At 40.8% G+C, this 20,212-nt stretch overlaps 4 protein-coding genes across 5 annotated transcripts in view; 3 read left to right on the plus strand and 1 right to left on the minus strand.

The window, feature by feature from the left end:
• The window catches only part of sinu (claudin family member sinuous), a 1,702-nt gene extending 915 nt beyond the window's left edge, over positions 1-787 (plus strand). Inside the window, exon 2 of the mRNA XM_018510392.1 lies at positions 299-787. Coding sequence (XP_018365894.1) covers positions 299-687 — 389 coding nt within the window. The 3' untranslated portion in view covers positions 688-787. The remainder of the gene's footprint in view (positions 1-298) is intronic.
• LOC108763073 (pseudouridine-metabolizing bifunctional protein C1861.05) overlaps positions 1-20,151 on the minus strand; it is a 27,671-nt gene extending 7,520 nt beyond the window's left edge. Inside the window, exons 1-7 of the mRNA XM_018510387.1 lie at positions 19,803-20,151; positions 19,054-19,416; positions 18,596-18,935; positions 18,386-18,510; positions 18,142-18,201; positions 5,770-5,975; positions 5,072-5,271 (exon numbers count right to left, since the gene is read on the minus strand). Coding sequence (XP_018365889.1) covers positions 5,072-5,271; positions 5,770-5,975; positions 18,142-18,201; positions 18,386-18,510; positions 18,596-18,935; positions 19,054-19,416; positions 19,803-20,042 — 1,534 coding nt within the window. The 5' untranslated portion in view covers positions 20,043-20,151. The remainder of the gene's footprint in view (positions 1-5,071; positions 5,272-5,769; positions 5,976-18,141; positions 18,202-18,385; positions 18,511-18,595; positions 18,936-19,053; positions 19,417-19,802) is intronic.
• pck (Claudin superfamily protein pickel) lies at positions 3,492-4,635 on the plus strand. The gene is made up of 4 exons (XM_018510391.1): positions 3,492-3,528; positions 3,608-3,674; positions 3,774-4,111; positions 4,187-4,635. The coding sequence occupies exons 1-4, from the start codon at positions 3,492-3,494 to the stop codon at positions 4,450-4,452; spliced, it is 708 nt and encodes a 235-aa protein (XP_018365893.1). The 3' UTR covers positions 4,453-4,635.
• On the plus strand, positions 6,385-16,945 carry LOC108763074 (uncharacterized). 2 transcript variants are annotated; one of them, XM_018510389.1, is made up of 4 exons: positions 6,385-8,078; positions 10,232-11,312; positions 12,217-12,664; positions 13,784-16,945. In XM_018510389.1, the coding sequence occupies exons 2-4, from the start codon at positions 10,599-10,601 to the stop codon at positions 14,083-14,085; spliced, it is 1,464 nt and encodes a 487-aa protein (XP_018365891.1). In that variant the 5' UTR covers positions 6,385-8,078; positions 10,232-10,598; the 3' UTR covers positions 14,086-16,945. The 2 variants fall into 2 exon arrangements, with proteins under 2 accessions (XP_018365891.1, XP_018365892.1); XM_018510390.1 differs by having other exon boundaries at positions 6,385-8,071.
• Positions 20,152-20,212: the final 61 nt, after the last annotated feature.

Consider the following 20,212-nt stretch of genomic DNA (forward strand, 5'->3'; position numbering starts at 1 on the left):
TATATATACACGTAATAAATTTTCAGCACTAGCAGTGAATTTTGGAACACAGCCTTGACAGTCTATCTTGGACTGTCGTTGAATTTGAAATGCATTGATAATATAATGACAATATTTGTTGATACTGTTGATAGTTATTACTGAGAGCTTTCCAGGAGACATATATCGAAAATTTTTGTTTAGCGAGAGGTAGAGACAGAGAGAATGGCTCTTGTGTCGATCATGTATCCCTTGCTGGAAAGCTCCCAATAATAATAGGTCAAGAACCATTTGTTTAACATAATATTTTTTGTTACAGCTTTTATGATAGCCACGCAAGTGTTCTTCACAATATGCTTTCTGCTGGGTTTAATATCATTCTTTCTGATATTACTCTTCACTCTGTGTTGCGACCCAGAGCGAAAGAGATATATCGAGCTGATAACTACCATCGGTTACTTGCTGCTGGGTAGCGGTATCAGCGGTGGCATAGCAGTCATCGTATTTGCCTGCCTTGGTAACACCAACGGTTGGATGCCTGGACACGCCAATAATTATTTAGGATGGTCTTTCGCTCTAGCTGTCATAGGCAGTGTACTAATGCTGATCGCCAGCGGTTTATTGCTGGTAGAGGCAACCGTTCAACGAAAGAAACGAGACTATCTGAAAGAATCTCAAATGCGTTTTCAACTTGAATCTCGCGCCTAAAATAAATAGCACTTCCTGACTTGTTCGCAAGAATTGCGCACAAGCGTCTGTATTAAAAGTCTGTAGTACCGTTCCGTCCATGCAGGGTGCAACGTTTTATTTTAGAACTTTTCTCTTTCTCTATGGAATGTACAAAAAAGATCTGTATTAATTTAAGTTTAGAAAATACGTAAGTTTAATATTTTTGTACAATATTTTATATCTCTCTTTACATAATATTACGTATATCAAATCATAGTACTGTACGATAATATCGTTATTAACGATATGAGACGGTACACGCGTCTTAAAACAATTGCAGAAAAATTCGCAAGAAATTAAACAATATAAAAAGGGTCCACGATTTTTTATTCGAAACAATTGTGCCTTTTTAATATAAAGATTTAAAGCTCGATAGGGCAAATTTTTTAATTCATCGATTGATCAATCGCACTGTAATTTTGTTCCGTAAAAGCTGCATTTGCGCATAATGCGATTAATCAATCGATGAATTAAAAAAACTCGCCCATATATTTATATAAAATTGTAAGCTATGAGGAAAGGTTATTTATTTACGAATCGTGTGCACAATTAATCGTTTTTCTCTTTTCTATTCAAAAGATGCATTTAATTAAGATGCAACGCTATTCTTTAAATCCCCTCTCATTTTTTGACAAATATTTTATTATATATAATATTTTATTATAATTTTCACTTGACTTGATAATTTGATGTGGTCATTTTTATTACTTATATATAGTTTTTCACGAACTTTTCTGTGTAGCATTTTGAGACGCAAATCACGAAATGTCTTGTAGATTGTATCTACGTAAATATATGTATATTGTATTAAATTTTATGCACGAGATTATATTCGCACAATGCAGTTATGCAATACATATCAATGAAAAGCTAACGAGATTAATAATTAATAATTAATTAAAGATTAAAGCAAATTTTGTAATTCTATCCTTTACCAAATAAACCTTCTAATACAAGATATTTTTATTTCTGCAGCCTATCAATCTCTCTTAAATTTACATCTGAAATTCAAATAAATTACATCTCTCGTTAAATAAGAAATATAAATAGTAAATTTGAAATATATAACTATAATTCAGGCAAACTAATGAAAAATCTGTTAAAAAACTGAAACATTTTTTTCTCTTTTTTAATGAAGGCGTTATTATTAAATTCCTTCAATCAGCACCTATTCCTGCATTCGTTTACGAATGAAAGTATCATTTAATTCTTGTTTAACACTCGGCGAACAATAAGGATAAAATAATACTTTTGCGCTAACCGCTGCGTAAACGAATGCATCCATGATGTAAGAAGACAAGAGTTGCGTTCGCTTTTGCGCTCACGACGCTTGTGAGCATTAATTGTTTTTGTTTAATATTTAATAAGCAACAAGGATGAAATGATCCTTAAAACGTTGTGTGTTCGCCAAAGCGAACACAGTCTAGCGAGTACCACTGTTGCATTCTCGAGGATGTGCAGTGGTTTAAAGTAACGTCTGCTCTCCGATCAATCAGAGTTCGCCCTCAAATGCTAAAAAGCAACATGGCTTCTTCCATGCATCCATGCAGTTTAATTGTCAAAGAATAGATTGATGAGGCCAATTAAAATTGAAGAAAAAGAAAGAATATTGGATCATATTAGTACTATCTATTTAGTTTGCAGAAATGCCAGTGCGTTGTGTAAAATATTGTACTAGTCGCACGTCTTATCATTTTCTAAGAAAATGAAAAATGTTAAATTTCTTTGATTTCCTAAGGTCGAAATTATTCGTCAACAATGACTTCAAGTCAGTCAAAGAACAAAAATAGATATAAAAGTTGATGCGGCTAAAATTGATATAATTAATTAAACATTTGTTAGTTTGCAATATGTAGATATATATACACAATACGGATAAAGAATTTTTTGAAACGATCAAAAGCATATTTGTAAAAACTTTGAATGTCAAAATACTTTTTCAATTTTATGTTGAATAATATATAATAATATACAGCATATATTATACACAGAATAATATGCACATATATTAACGTACAGTGATGGTCATGAAAATAGAGTCGGCACGTATATAAAAATTTATAAAATAGTTATTTTGTTTATCTATATATCTTCTTGCCGGTAATGTTATTTATTGTACATACAGTAGCAACAGTTCATATCAATTAAAAAACATAAACTATTACTGAAATAAGGTGCATGTCGTATTGCAAGAATCCTAAAGTGTTCTGTGCTGCAAGTCTGGTCATAATAATAAAGCCTAATTATTAATATAAGTTTATTAACATAAAAAAAGTTTGTTAAATATAATGTTAATAAACTCACATTTTAAGAAACATTAATAATTTTGTTTTACGACACGTAACGTGTTACTTTTTAAAATGAGTAAATGGTAACGATAACGAATTATTTTTAACAAAAAGTAACTGTAACGGTAACGCGTTATTTTTCCCAACTCTGTATATATTGTTCCCAACTCTGCACATACACAGTTTTTTAGAACACTATTAATAATCTGATCTTATTATGCCGTTTGAATCTCGCGCAACATTTGGGGGCAAAATTTGATTGGCGCTGCTCCAGTATTCAGTCGCCATTATGCGCAATGATACACCTTACAGAAAACAGACCACTTGTTTTCTTATATCATGGTATGGGTGATGCGAGTTGATGCTGGTTGATCACGGTTGATGCGAGTTCACTGGGTGTGGCGAGGGTGAGGTGCGGTGACGAACGACAACAATTGTAAACGAACGACTTGTACAGATCAGTTAGTTTCACGTTGGCCTTTCTAAAAGGTCACCATGACGGTGGATAAGCAAGATTATCACAGAGCGTCCAGTGAGTAATTGATTAAGTCAATCAGCAGAGCGATTATCTGAAATAACCTGTACTAATTGTCTTTCGTTTTCATTGATAGACGCGGTCGTTTTCGGTGGAGGACTCTCGTTCATGGCACTCTTTCTCTTAATGATGGCCTTCATAAGGTAAACATACCTTCAAGCAATTGTTATAAGTAACTAACAATCTCAAATTGACTTGAAACATATGAAAACAATGTTACTGATCCTCTCCATAATTTCCAGTCCGTATTGGATAGAATCGTATCAGGAGACGTTCAACAGCTTTAAGCACATGGGACTTTGGGAATATTGCTTCGAGCAATTCCGTTATCCCTATTATCAGTTTGACAAACAATTCAACGGCTGTCATCATATATTTTCACAAGAATATTATGTCATAAGAGAGTGGCTGCTGCCAGTATGGCTCATGGTAGTGCAGACATTTGTCACATTGGCCTTAATGCTGTCCATCTCTGCCTTCATTGTAATTGCCTTGATTTGGACACGTTGGCCGTTGAGATTTGTCCTGCATTATGAATGGCTTCTGTCATCCGTTGTGTTTGTATGCAACGCAGCTGCTGGTAAGTATAAGAGTTTTTTAAGTTAAAGATAGAAGATACCAAATATTCTTTAATCCGGTTACTTTTTAATTTTAGGCGTGCTTCTCTTTCTGGCAGTCTCTATATTCGGTGGACAATGCTGGCGTCGGGATTGGTTAATGTATCCGAATTTCAATCACTTGTCGTGGTCATATGGTCTTGCTGTCATATCATTCATGATCCACACGTTTGCCGCATTCTTTCTTTATTTAGACGCGCGGACAGGTTACAGACTACGCAAAGAGTCTCGTAACTTGGTGATGCAGATGCAGCCGAATCCACAATCTCAACACGCCCCGCCAAGCCGAAGCGGATACGTATAAAGTAATCTCAAATCGTGCTTTTGGCGAAAAATTTAATTTCCATATAAATTCTTATCGTTATTTTTAATGAAGAAACAAAAGATGAGATCTGTCTCTTAAGAAAGACTGTACACCATCTGTGTACAATATTCATCCGTCCATTTAATTTGTTCGTTAAAAATAATAGTAAAAGCTTTATACATATATATAAAAGCTTTATATATATTTTAAGAAGTTAATTTTCAGAGTTGAAAGTTATAAGCAAAGTAATATACGGCGATCTGTTTCAAGAATCTACATTTCATTTATATTTAATTTAATTTGTATTTAATTTAAAAAGGATAAACACATGTGTGTGTCGCCTTCTCTCGAGCTAATTAACTTACATTCAATTTTCTTTAAACTAATTCGCTTGCGTGAATAATATCCGCCCGTTGTTATACTCACGTGCGCACATTATTTTTTTTATCATATTTTTATATATATATTTTATACATTCTATGTAGAATACGTATAATATAATAGAATTATATTATTTGACTTACAAATGTATAGGAAATTAATAAATGAAGACATATTCTTTTTCGTGTGTGTGTTGTGAACGAAACGACAGTAAATTATTGTAGAAGTTTTCACTCACCTGGAATATTCGCTTGCGACGCAACATCGAGCACGTAACGCATGACGTCCAATTCGAAACTTGTGTCGAGAACGATGAAACTTGCTTTTTCGAGATGCGACTGATACTCTTTTATCAACTTCGGGGTAATCAAAGTGAAGCATTCCATTTCGCTAATGTAGAAGTGACATTCGCCATTAACGTCCACTATCACCGTCATCCTGTAATATTAGCGATAATTTATCAAATACGAATGGATCTGCTGATATTCGGATAATCAATTTGTCGAATTATCTTATTAAATTCGGATATTACTTAAAAGTGGATATCCGAACAATTCGAATCTGCACATCTAAAGAGATGAATTTATTGGAATCTGAATTTGTTAATTTGTATTCTTAAGTACAGCAAATTAGACAATTGGAAAGCAACGTTCTCGTTTCTTTCCTGGTCTTAGCTGATTCTAAAAGTGTTATTTTCCCTCATAGCTAAAAATATCGTTATAATCAAAAGAAGCTATTATCCAAGCATGTCAACATTTACAAATTCGTAATTGTATAATAATATTATCGAGTAATTTTGGATAATAATTATTTTAGCTAATTTGAATATATTATACTGTCTAGATATTTATATAGTCTTGTATATTGTTCAACGGAATTATTGGACAAGTTCTTGCCGCCGAATACTCGTTAACGAAGCAAGATTACGACTCGTACTTTGCGGTGTCCACGTCTGACATGCGTTTCACTATCTCGCCTCCGACTCCTAAGCTCTCGAGAATGATTTTCCCGTGCTCGTCGTCGCCAACGATGGACATTAAACGCGTATTTTCCAAACCAAGCTTGAGTAGTGCATCAGCAACGTTTCGACCAACTCCGCCGCAGCTTCGTCTACTTCGTCCGGTATGCGTTCTCCCGTCATTCTGGAAATGAATCGCTCTCTTCAGGATTATTCGGACTCTACGTGAATTCTGTTAGACGATTAATCGATTTTACATGTGGAAGTTATATTTTCCGTATGACAAAGAGGGAGGAAAAAATGTAAAGATTAAAACCATAAAAATTCTCTTAAGTTTTAGTAAAGAAGAAAATGTTTTAAGAAAAGAGAGCATGTTGTAGAAAGAGCAGATCTACACTCTTTGAGGAAGTTAGCCCTTGGGGCTATAAAGGAGTGTTTACTTTGGGTATATCTGTTTTGCTCCAGCTTGTAAAAATGCAATTAAACGTGGAGTATTCGCTCCAGGGTCGTACAGCTGAGAGAGAGTGCTTAAGGGAAGTATGCAAAATCCCATCCCTGTGATACTCAAGTTGGCATATAGTGTTTACCCTTTCCATTCTCTTCTCTCCGTTCCTATATCTTGGTATACAGTATAACTGGTGCCTACGTATCTCCGTTCTATACTTTCTTTCTCTCTCTTTCTCTCTCCCTCTCTTTCGCACTTCTACATCCGGTGGTAACATATGGCTGGACATTTTTATCTCTCCACCTCTTCCTTCCACCTCAGCTCTATTTCTACGTATCAACGCTGTGCTTGGGGATGCGCGTACCCTCCCACGAGAGAGACCTTATCGGTCAGACCTATTTCCCGCGACGACAGTGCTCCGTCTCAGTCTCGTGAAACAAGACCGTCTTATCTATGCCCTTTTGTGGCATAAAATAGTGGTATTGGAATACGAATTTATTCTTTGTGACGGCTAGCGCGGTTACTGGATCGAAGCGGAGCCCACTTCGTCCACCTCCGATCGTCCGCCCTTGTACACTCCCTTCGCGTGTCTTCCCTCTATCTATCAGTTTGCCTTGCGACGGTGGTGGCAGAGTCTCTTCAATCCTCGTGCCAGTCTGGTTGCCTATTTCGGGCGCTGTTCATGGTGGTGAACACCCCCGTGGTTCACGTACCCCCGGGTGCCCCCTGTTCTCTGTGCCGACAGAGTATAGAGAAAGAAAGAGAGAAACCGCAAGATAGACAAGGGATAGATAGGTAAAGAGAGCCGCGCGTGTCCGCCTGGAACATCCATCTCATGCGTCAGGCGCGCGGGGCGAGAAGCGTCGGGCGTCGTGGCCGCGGCGTCGCGGCGACGACGACGACGACGACGACGACGACGCTCAGTCGCGCGCACGAGCTCTCGACTCTGCGTGATCAGTGGCAGTGAGAGGCAGCGCGTCGCGTCGCGTCGCGCCGCTCCACGAAGCGTCGTGCGAGCGACATGCGCTACGGCTGGCGGCGGCCTTGTCAAGTGTCGACTGTGACCAGGAGGACGGGGACGAGGCCGAGGCCGAGGCCGAGGACGAGAACGAGAACGTCAACGGCGACGAAGACCAGGACAACGAAAACGGGAATAACGCCGGTAACGAGGAACCCGGGAACAAAGGCGACGACGTCGAGGTGCTGGTGGTGAGAGGCGTCACGAGGTGTACGGGACGCATGACGAGGAAACACGGGCGACTGGCATGAACGACGACGTCGTGGACGACGTTGCCGAGGAGGACTCTCGCGGCGATGCCCGTGAAGGAAGCGCTACGGGCACTACGACGACGACGAAGACGACGACGATCGCGTTCCTCGTACTACCGGCCCGACTGATGACACCCGGCCGCAGCGATTCCGCAGCGGTCTCGGCGAACAAGATCGCGCCTCCGCAATCCGCGTGCACATAGGCTGGTAATCGGCATTAAGAAATTTGCGTCGTAGAAAGCGCGATCCTCGAAGTGATCACAAGTGACGAGCCGCCCGTGGCGTTTTCTCGTCGAACCTCAAGAAAGATTTCTCAAAAATTTCCTACTTCTCTGACTGAGAGTTTCACTTCCGTGCAAAGTAGTCGTAGACGAAGAGGATCAATCGGCCCATCGAATGGGATCGCTTTCCTCGGAAAGACTTTCTTTCCTCGTGTATCTTCCCCTGAAGAAAAGGTCTCTTCCTAAAGGACACAAGAATTAGAAGGACCGAGACCTTCCTTCGCAAGAGAAAGCACGCTCCTTGACATCGAGCGTGCCTTTCCTCCGGAAAAGTCCTACGCAGAGGTATCTAGTTGATCGAATAAGCCGGGTCAACGCGAACGGTGTATTTCTTTGCGAAATAACAATTGTGTCCCCTCCTCCTCCGAGCCTTCATCGAAGAGACCGCGTTCGCTATGGTACCGAAAGAAATCTTGGTGAGATTCGATAGCAATTTGAAAAGCGTGCTCGAGCATCCGAGGGTGCCACGCGTTGGATCCACGCCATCCCGACCGACAAACCGACACGATTGGCTTGCTGATCGGTAGAGCCTGTGAGAGAGAGAGTTCGCGTGTGGCATTCCCTGTTTTGCATGCGGTGAAAATAGGACGAAGCGTCGTAGCGAGTAATGATAAATTCCTTCGGGAAGGTCGGGAGGAAGATTGCATAACACCACGTTCCCTCCCTACATCCATTGCCACCCTCTTCCTCCCCTTCTCCTGCGCGCGCGCGTATTTCCTCGTCGTCCTTTTTCTCCCTCTGACTTTTCGCGCCTCCTCTTCAGAGATATGTCTCACCTCGTATATCGAATATCTAATTAAAGGTTGGCCGATAATCTTTTTTTATCACGTCTGTCCCCGCTCAGTAAGACGTATGATAGCCCCGTCTCCTTGTCCCTCGCTCCGGCATCCGGCGTTGGAAAAGGATTGCACATTGCACGCGACATCGATCCGCGCACGCCTCTTCTCTCTCTCTCTCTCTCTCTCTCTTTCTCCTTCGCTCTCCTTTTTTTTCCTTCCGTGGGATTATGTAAAGCAGGCAGTACTGGACGCCGGCCAGGACATTGACTGCTCGTCTTCGTGACGTTGGGAATTGTTTCTCCGTTAAGACGAAAAGAGAGGTAACCGCGCGCTGTCGATGCCTCTTTCTCTTTCTCGTGTTCTCTCTCTCTCTCTCTCTCTCTCTCACACTTTTTCTCTCTTATATGTGTTTCTCGTTCGAGCCGTGTGTCAATGTGGAGCGCGCGCTAACGCGCAGGGTTTAAACGATCGATGGGCCCTTACCGTTCTCTCGCTCTTCCGTGTTTTCATTACAATGCGCCACTCGCATTACTCGCATATACTCGTGGCGGCCTGTCCACATGCATGCATGCAATGCGAATGCCGATGCACGAAAACGAGAGCATGCTTTGGCGCATTGCCCTGGCCGAGCCGATGCATGTCCGTGTTCGCGACCCTGACGAGGACAATCTCGGGACGATCCGTGTATCCCGCATGTAGAGAATCTTTACCGAGAATCTTTCGCATGTATTACAAAAGCGGCGATTTTTCTCATCTTTAAATTCTTCGAAGTGGAATCTCGCTCTAAAAAGTGAACTCTCACTTTTCAAGAATGATAATTTTGCCAATCTTGACAAAAGAAAAATATCACTTTAGAAAAAATTTAGAAAATTCTGTCACTGAAACTCTCTAATTCTCTGAAGTGGAATCTCACTGTTTTAAAAGAGTGAAAATTGTGCCACTCTTTAGAGTGAAATTTCACTTCGAAGAATTTAAAGAGTTTTCCTTTCTTCTTTACACTTTGCTTCCTACTTTCGAAACTATCCCTCTGATATTTCATCCCCTTTATTCAGCCCTGCCTCATCGTGATTGTATATATGCCTCTTCGCAATTCGTCAGATAGGGTTGTCTCTGCGGTTCTTCCGATGGCTCGCCGAGCCGGCGAAGCTTCGTGCCGATATACTCACTCAGGCGCATATCCTCTCTCTATCTCGCACGATTTATCTCTGTCCCTCCTCGAAGAGAAGCTACATAGAGCTAGGCGGCGGAGGATCGATAAATAGAATCGCCTATCGCACGCTACAACTGTCAGAAAGAAATACAATCCGCCGAGGTGCACGCTAGCCTCCTCCCGCCGTTGGTTTCAACTTGGAAACGCACGCACGTTGAATTCCGTTGAATGCCCGCGCCTCCCTCCCCCCTTCTGCAAGTCCCCTTTTAGATCGAGTCATCTACGGATAAAGTGAGAGAGAGAGAGAGGGGGGGAGAGAGAGAGAGAATTTCAAATTGCGCGGTATGGTGAACAAGCGGAGGAAGATCCAAGATCGAAGATCAAATCGAAAAGCTTTGGATCCTAAAAATCGTGAAAAAAAGTTCGACTAGCGCAAGACAGATTCGAGGACGTATATCTGTTAGGAATATATCTCTCATATGTTTTTTTTTCATGTACTTCTGTTTTTCTGCACAGGAGAATCGTTAATCGTTCCGGTAGCTGAACACCGAAGACCGTCATTGCGGTGAACGACGACAGGTGCGCGTGACACGAGGGGGACAACCATGAACGTTAGCACGAACGACCTTCCGGTGTGGCGATGCAGCACGACGTGGCTCGCGTGACTCGCGCCGGTCACGAGTAAAGAGGATCGGTCTCCACCTTTAGCCACCACCCTCCTCGCGTAATACCGCGGCGGCGGCGACGGCGGCCCCCACCACCACCACCATCACCACCACCACCAACGGTACAACGCGCTGGCCCGTCTCTCCTATTCAACCCCCCGCGAACGCGGGGTACAATCCTTACGACGAGGACACGCACACCAGGGTGGCACGATAGTATGACGGTGATGCTGCTGCAACGTTCAGTCACCCCGCAGTCGACGCACAGCCAAAAGACAGCGACGAAGGACTGCAGCGCGAAGCCGCCCTTTCTCTTTCTGCTGGACGACCGTGAGGAGCATCGGCACTCGACCGATACCAACACCACGACTACTACAAACAACAACAATAACAACAATAATAACAACAATAACAATAATAACAATAATAACAACAATAACGTCAACAACAACAACAACGTTTTCAAAAGAGGCGACCGGAGTAACAGCCGCGATCACGTCGCCGACGAGGCGCCGTCGTCGGTGACGTCCCAACGACTCGCCGACGGTGGTGAGGACGTCGCGATGCGATATTACCGCCTCTGGATCTACGCCTGTAACCTGGTGCTGTTCGGTAGCGCGATCGGCTTTGCCGCCGCGGTGTCGCAGACCCTCCTGTTCACCGGCGACCCACGTCGGCACGTGGTGCCGGGTGTACCTCGCGTCTACGACCCCACCGCGCTCTACGGCTATCTGGCACTGACGGCGCAGTTGGGCCTGGTGCAATTACTCGGTTGCATCGCCGCCAGACGGCTCAGCGCCCGGTTACTCCACGTCTACTGGATATTACTGCTGATACTGCTGTTCGGCGACGCCGTCGTCGGCGTCGCCTGGATCTTCCGTTTCGAGAAAATGCGCGCCGACCTCAGACCCACGCTCAAACTACGTTTGCAGGTACGCCATCGAGTTATCGTGGGGTTTCCCCTTGTGGTTCGAGGGTTCCCGTACCCCGATTCTGTAACTTTTAAGTTCGGTACCGTTATACTGTTGTTGGCGGCGTTGGCGCAACTTTTTTTACCGTGTATATCTGCGCGATGACAATACAACGATACCGATACTGTCATTAAGAGTATAGAATCGGGGTACAAGCTGGCCATTACGTCAGAAGCGGAAAAACATAATAAGCTTTTTCTCTCGTCGTGTGTATCGAAATAGATTAGTTTCTTGCACGTTAAAGCTCGTATTTCATAGATCTATGAGATATACCAAAAAAACTCTCTTCGGTTCGTCGACTAGGGAGTAGCTATCTATAGATTGACTTGTATTGTCATTTACTACAAGTAGGGGGTTTTCACCTTAGTGATGACGTAGAAATCAATTTGTACCGATATACGGCGTGAAAAAGAATTCATTCGACTTTTCGGTTCTTTGACCAAGATCAACTCTGGGATTCTACTCTTAACGACAGTGTCGATATTATTATATTGTTGCGCAAATATTTTTTATCATATATATTATTTAATATCTACGCTACGATAATGCAATACGCTAAAAGTTACAAAATTCCAATGTTGAAACCACGGATTTCCGTTACCGATAGATTAACACTAGAACTGCGGGTTTAAATTAATCCAATCGCGGTTCAAGATAAATCTGGATTTTTACAAGGCAGAGTTGTCACCATAAAAGTAAAACTACTTGCAATTAATTATGATTATTTACAAAAAATCTAAAGCTTCACGTGAAAATTTAAATTACCTGGAAAAGAAAGAATTATCACAGATTGGTCAAACGGTACAGCTGCTGTTCTAGTGTTAACGCAAACCGTGAACTCGAGGTGATGATTTCTTGCCCGCAGGTGGACTATGATAAGGAGATGCGATTCAGCGAACAGTGGGACCGACTTCAGCGGGAGTTCATGTGCTGCGGGGTGACCGGACCCAAGGATTTCAATCACCGTGACAACTGGCCACTGACCTGCTGCGGGCCCAGCGTTAACATCAGTGAGCCCTGTCAGAACCCATACATGCGCGGCTGCGAGGAGACGCTCGTACGCTGGCTCAGGAAGACGGCGGACCTACTGTTTGTCCTGGGCTTCTGCGTCATCGCCTTCGCCAAGCTCTGCTTTCTCGGCATCCTACGCTACGAGATACGGGAAATGATACAGAAGATACGAATGCTGAGGGAACCGCCGCCGCCGGCCACGCCGTTCGCGCAACCGCCCTTTTCCCAGGTGCTGCCGGAAACAGCCAACAACGGCAGCATAGTGAGACGCACAACGTTACCTAACACTGTTATGCCTTCCGGTATGTTTCAGTTTGAAGTAATTCCTCTTTGTGAAAACAATGTCGACGATCTGAATCAATTAACGCCGAAACTTGACGATACGTTACCCAGATTTTAGCTCCTAATCATTAGTATTGTGTTAGAACGGAGTCTTTATATATATATATCAGATTTGAATAATAAACAACTATTTGAATATGATATATGTACACTGTTAGAAATTTCTCAATGAATTTTAATTAACATGTAAAGGAAGCATGTGGTTATGTACGAAATTAAATGTAATGAATGATGTAAATAAAAACTAAATTACAGTAGTCTTAAATGTGATGAACGTGTGTATTGAAATTAATGAACACATTATTGTAGAAATTAATTTACACGTTAATGAAAAGTACGAGATCTGTAACTGAAAAGTAATTTACGTTAATGATATATAAGAAACGTAAACGTATTAAACGTTAAGCGTTAATAGTATTAGGCTTAATTAAAATATTATTAGTATTTGTAAATGTAAAAGTACATTAAATTTTATTAATATGTACATTAATAATTATTTCAATTACGATTAATTAAATGTCATTTATAAAAGTATATTAAATTTCATTACACTTAATTTTTCAGTTACTGTAAACTTAAATTTCATTAACATGTGCATTAATAGTCCTTTCAGTTACAGAGAAATTAAACTTCATTCACCAATGTACATTAAAAGTTAATGAAATTTAAGAACATTTCTAACAGTGTATGTACTAATCACTTTTTACCAATATTCGAATATCGACTGTAGTATCTATTATAGAATAGAGGTAGAAGCTTAATAACCATCTGAATCTTAATAATCCAATAAGAAAGGACAGTTTTGTTTAAGTATCTATAAATTTAGCTAGATACAGATCTGAAAATAAATTTATTGGAGCATCAAAATAATTTCAAGCATGATGAGAAATGCTATAAAAAGTAAGTTTTAGCATACTATAGCAACTAGTTTAAGCGTTCTACATAATTAATTTGATGGTCCAAAATTATATTCAGATTTATAGATACATTTTTAGATATTTTAGCAAAATCGTTCTTTTCCTGAAGGATTTGATTTTTTGAAGGAAGAAAAGAACTATCATCCTTTGATTCGTTTTCAGGCAACGCGTCGGTGTTGCTACAGTCGGACGAATGCAACACCGGCCGGCATCCTCTGTTGGCGAACAATCTGCAGGACGGTGGTGCTGACAGCGATACAAATAGCCACTGCGCGCTAATACTCGAGGAGACGACACCTACCTCGACGAACAACCACAATTGCGCGGCCGGCGGCGGCCGTGAGAAAAGCAACGGTAACAACAACTACGAGATGCGTGAGTTTAACCGCAGGCTGTTGCTGTCGAACGGTACCAGCCCGGGCACAGGCGTGACCGTAACGAGCGGTCAGAGTAGACGCACCTGACTATGGAGATGGTGGCGAAGCACCCAGAACCGTTTCCTGTACAGGAGCAATCGGCGGCGCGCCGACATACCGCTATACAAGTAAAAGTACGACAAACTCTTTGTCATACGTTTCAGTTTCTTTTTTAAGAAAATTACACATACATCTAGCGAGCTACTAGCTGGCGCGAGTCCAACGCGGACGGTGTGATATACCTAAGGAAACGTCGCCGCCGCCGCCGTCATCATCGATGTCGTCGTATCGACGAAATCGGTGAAAGTGAAGAAGGTTGACAATGGCTGCGTAGCTCGTCTTCTATAGTCATCCCTACTTCTCACCCTCGAGGTCTTATCGCCGATAGTGCGCACAAACGTAACACCGAGGGAAGACTGCGGCGACGGATGACGTTGACGGCACATGAGAGACCAAGCATTCACGAATCGATATCACGGTGGGACTTTACAATTATTAATGAAAGAACCAAATCAAAACATATATAATAGTGCGAGAGAGGTAGAGAGAGAGAGAGAGAGAGAGAGAGAGAAAGAGAGCTATCTCCATTTTTGTAAGGCAAAATTCATGAAGGAGCGTTTAAATTCGCCAAGATCACGACGCGAGAGTGAAACTCCCCCAATCATCTTGCGCGATTCAGGGGTGAAAAAAAAAAAGAGAAGAGAGCGCAATCCGAGGCTGGAACGTCGTTGCCCTATGATTCCTTAAAACGAGCGGCGAGCAACTCACCCCGCGTGAAAGACAGTTCGAAGAAACCATTCTATTTACGGCCCGTACTCTCGTAGTCGTATGCTAATTTCGTCATCGTCGACGTCGAACTATAGAGGGTAGGTGCACGCTAATTTTAAATGGCCGTTAGAAACAACTTTCTTTAGTCTCCGGACTTTTACAGAATAAATCCGCCGCTTTTCCACGCGAGCTTTCACTGTGTTTGTGCGCGCGCGTCCCTAGCCGCGGTGGCTACATCGTCGGGTTGTTCATTAACTGCCCCGAGCTCTCCTCGCAAGTATACACCTTGCATATACATGCCTTACTGTCCTCGCATAATCGGTGTGCATAACTACTTTTGCAGATTTTATTTTTAGTCGTGAAACTTTCTTACGTTACCCATCCGAATAAAGCCGTCATCGATCGTGTCATCAGTGTACCCGGGATATCGTCCGTCGTGCTGTTTCTCATTTGAAGATAAACTCCACGCCGGTAGTATGTCACAGTCGAATGTAACTATCGTCGCCTATAAATGACACACGAAGCTCTTGTTCCCGTTGGATCTTCGTAGAATTGTTTCTGGACCGACAATTCTGTTGAGTTAATTAAAGACTCTGAGCTAGTAATCAGATATACTTCGTGGATCGTGTTTCTGTCTGGCAAAACATTATCTTGACGATGTATCTCCTTTCTATCTCTATGTTATATGTCGCAAAGATATCTCTCTCAAAGATCTCGTAGATATTCATTTTATCTTTTGAATCCACATCATGGATATTATTATACCACTATTAAAAAAACAGAAGCAGCGAATTTAGTTGACCGACGTTAATCAATCTTTTCTATCACAACTACTTGAAGAATAGTTATGATTCAAAACTTGTTAACTTCCGCGACTTTTGTTCGACTTGAGGAAACTATATCTTTGCGACTTCACGTTTGACTCTCTTAATAATGCAAACAACTTGTATTTGTCCAGACGAGTGAATTAGGCTTCACAGTACCGTCTAATCAGCTATCGTATCTCGCGACTACGTTTATTAAGTTCTGTAATGATTCTTACGAGATAATTACGATAGTTACGGAAGAATATTGTGAGATACTACTGCCAAATTGATGATCCTCCTACTCTTCTCTGACAAGATAAATGTACGTTTAGACAAACTATTCTTGAGCGACAAGAATTTGCTTAGTTTCCTCCTTAATAACGTTAATAATATAACAGAGAACGAAAGAACGAGGAAATGAGAGGGAAAGAGAGATTTCCGATGTAGGCGATGATTAAATAATTTCTAATCGCTTTTACATAAACATCTAAAAGATACGCGTCATGCAAGTAGCTTGTACCGATACGTTCCTTGTAATTACACCATCATTATTGAACTAAGATAAGTATGGACCGGAGATATTTCATTCAATGTTTCAAACTATTTTCCCTTTTTCTTTTCGCACGCCTCATACGCCACTCCGGTGTCCCAATAATTGAGATCCGTCTTATAAGCGACAAAGACGTAGCGTAACACTCGAAATAATTGGCTTCCTAGCTAGGATTAAAGGAATCTTAGGGTTATACATTTAATGGGGATGCAATGATAACGGATACAAATACTATAGTAGGCTGTATATACCGGCATAGATAATAAGTGTCGATCGTCTGCTTAAGGAGAAACCGAGATATTATCTGTTAATTGTTCGAACGCACGTCTCCGCCGATGTCACAAAATGAGACGCTTTACGTTAATCCTATCTGTCGCAGTTGAATTTACGTGTTTCGAAAAAAATCTGGCGTTTTACATGTCCAAGTATAATTACGCTAGTCTGGAAAACAGGGTAATTATTAATCTCAAACGGTTGCCTGATCATCTTTGGGCCACTATTAGCGAAGTAGAACATTTGTGTGTGTCGCCAAGTAAGATAATTGACTCCTTTCGTTTTCTCCAGGTAAGAAGAGATTTTTTTGCCGACCACGTGCAAGTTCAATCATTCTTTCTTAATCAGACCATCGAATTATTGTTGAATGTAATAATAATGTGAAAGCTTACACCTCGCAGACACACAGCCTCTGCCACTAAATGTATATAAAGATGTTATATACAGAAGATAGAGAGATGTTAATCGTTTTTTAATTAATTAGGCGAAAGAAAATACATTCGGAAAGAAAAAAAAAAAATCCATACGAAACTTATATATCGACTTCGGAGAAACGAGATACTTGAATTCACTTCGGTTGTTGTATCAATGTATCATCTATTAGAAAAAAAAAAACAGCGAAAGATTTTAGGCGTTTATATTTTATTCGGTCGACATTTCCTGATGTTATAACGTACAACCACACTGCAAGAAAAACTTCAAAGTTCAAACGAGCATAGCGATTTATATGAAGATTGGTATTTAAATGTAATATATACAAATTGAAGTGGAAGACGTGCGGGGAGCTTTGAATAGTGCCTGCTTAAAATCCGATTTATTATATATCTCAAACAATTAGGTATGGTTGAACAATTAGTCGTTTGCGACATTGCACGTTGGATCTGAATCCGACAGATCGATCAACAGGAAGCAGTGTCTACAAAAATGCGATCCATTTTTTATTAAAATAAGAAAGAAGTAGATAAGAGTTTATATAGCCTGCGTTATCTTTTCTAATATCAAACAATGTCGCTGAACAGATTTACCTAAATAAATATTCTATCTCATTGAATGTTGCTGAAAATATCTAACGATAATCAAGATATGTTCGCACAAATGATAAAGAAAAGACCGATTTTCTATTAAATCGCATGGCTTCTTGATCAATCGATCCGTTTCCAGGTGTGCGATGTCGCAAATGAGATATTTCATAGAGTGATCGTAGCGCGATATCGAAAGAAAAGTATGCACACTTAAAAGCTTTGACTACCTTAATATTGTATAAAGACGACACATACGCGATGAAGAAAAAAAGAGTGTATCTAAAGACTGTTAGTGAAGAAGAGCGAACACGAAATAATTAACACGTAGTTACAAGCTACAATCGAGCTCAATAGCGTGTTTACGTTAATGAACCTCTCATAATATCGTATCGACAAGCTTGCGTCTGTATTTAATTTACGTTACGGGGATACGCCGCCGGTTTCAATACGGCCGTATTTCATAGGTTTGCTATTCTATAAAGCGTTTGTTAACATACACCATAATCTTCCCCTGTTCTACGCGAGATTTCCCATTATTTGATTAAGTGTACATAAAAAGATAAAAAAAAGTGGTAATTGTATATAAATACTGTTACTGTTCTACAAACTATATTATGTAATATGAATATATAAGAAAAAAAATTGGTTATTTAGTATAACTTTGATTGTGAGATTTTTGACTTACTTTTATTTGGGGATCCTTCACTTGTAGGACAGTATCCACTACTGACGCGCCAATAACCACCTGAATAAGACATTAGTTTAAGTATACTTCAAGTAGAGATAGTGGAATGACTTGTTTATATATATATAACGCTGTGTCAGTTTTAAATGTTATGATAAAGCGTATTGATAAGATAACTTCTCACGCTTCTTAATATATTTTAAGTCTATTTTCAAGAATAATTTTACGTTCTTTTCGGACTTACCGGTTTTTGTCTTGATATTATTGATGGTACAGAAGTAGAGCTTATATAGGCTGTCTGAGATTTTTCACAGAGATTCAAGGCGATTTCAGCTGCGACCTTGGCATTGTTTTCTATGAGAGCTATATCTAAAATTTTCATAAGCCAAATGTTTTAAATATAATAATTACATTTTACCGCATTTTATCTCGCAATTAATTTCTATTCACTCACTCGCTTCAAGTGACTGACCACGCGTGATATCGTTGAGTTCACTTAAAAGGAATGGCGTAACTCGCTTGCCCGTTATGCGCATAGCATTAGCTTTCTTTAAAGCTTCAGATATAGCAGCATCCATGACACTAGGCTGCAATGCATATTTTTCAGGAATGGGGACTGCAAATAATATCCCTGTGTTAATACCCAGTACTCTCTGTGTCTCCACAATACCGGCTGCTTCCTTGGCATTGGAGATTCTGCACGGTGCTTTTATTTTGTCTGAAGTTTCAGAACAGTGGAAAGCTGGAAATTCTGGCGTTTCGCCTATTTTTATGACCGGTACTCCCTGAGTTTCCTGCGAGCATAAAATCCGTATTTTTATGTCAACTTCTGGAAACAAAAGGGATATTACTTTGTATGAAACGTAGAAATGATTACATATTCATATCTATCAAATCTTCAAGTATATCTACCAAATACTCCAAGGTCTTGCCAATGTCCAGGATAGATTTGACACCAGAGCAGACAACTGCCACCGGTGTGCGTCCAAGTTCAATTAGATCGGCACTGATGTCAAGAGTTAGCTCAGCTCCCCTGTGAACACCGCCGATACCACCTGTTGCCATTATTGGAATACCAGCTGCATGTGCAATTAACATTGTGCCACTGACTGTTGTACCACCATTCAATCCTTGTGATAGAATGAAAGAAATGTCCCTTCGTGAACACTTTATGGTCTTTGCAGAGTCAGCTTTAGACAAGATCTCCAGTTGTTCATTGTTCAAGCCTACATGTATCTTGCCATTTATGATTCCTATTGTTGCAGGTACGACATCCTGAAATAAGCAAAAAGTTTGTCTACTATTGTTCACAACATTATTGTTCAATCGTGATAGATAACTTTCAAAGCTACATCCACAACTCACAATATATTCAATATTAACTTAAAAATTTTTTTTATTTTTGAAAATATTCAAACAAATAACTCTTGTTTTATCGATAATCAAAAAGACCTTTCAATTATGGGGACACTCCTAAATTTCAGTTATTTTATATTACTGGGTGCTTCCTAGCAAGAGACATAGATAACATAGTGTGACACAATGATTCAATTACTTCTCAATGTTTAACAAAGATGAATTGATCACTGTATGTTTCTTGCTGGAAAGCACCAACTGACTGTTCACCCTGGAAAAAAGAACGTCATGGATGTCATACAAACTTGCTTTCTGATTGCGTCTTCGACTTTCAGTGCGGTGTCCAAGTTATCTGGATACGGCATGCCGTGTGTGATGATCGTCGATTCTAATGCCACGATAGGTAGACCGTGTTTTCGAGCCGCCGCGACGTTCGGTCCATAGACAAGCGAATTCCGACCGGCGATCGATCTCCAATGGATCGGCGGCACGTTGGACCTCCTGCATAATTTTCCTAGGAGGTCACTTAAACGGAATCGATGCATATCGAGATAAACAAACGCTTGAACGAATATGTAGAGTACTTTTGACGCGAGCTTCTTTCAACTTCTAGATAAGACAAACGGATGAAAGTAATCGCGACAATCAAATCTTATTTGAAACGAATTGAGATAAACCGATTAGCTACAAGTGCCGATACGTAGCGAGCGAACGG

Source organism: Trachymyrmex cornetzi, unplaced genomic scaffold (assembly GCF_001594075.2).
Source record: "Trachymyrmex cornetzi isolate Tcor2-1 unplaced genomic scaffold, Tcor1.1 scaffold335, whole genome shotgun sequence".
NCBI classification, from domain to species: domain Eukaryota; kingdom Metazoa; phylum Arthropoda; class Insecta; order Hymenoptera; family Formicidae; genus Trachymyrmex; species Trachymyrmex cornetzi.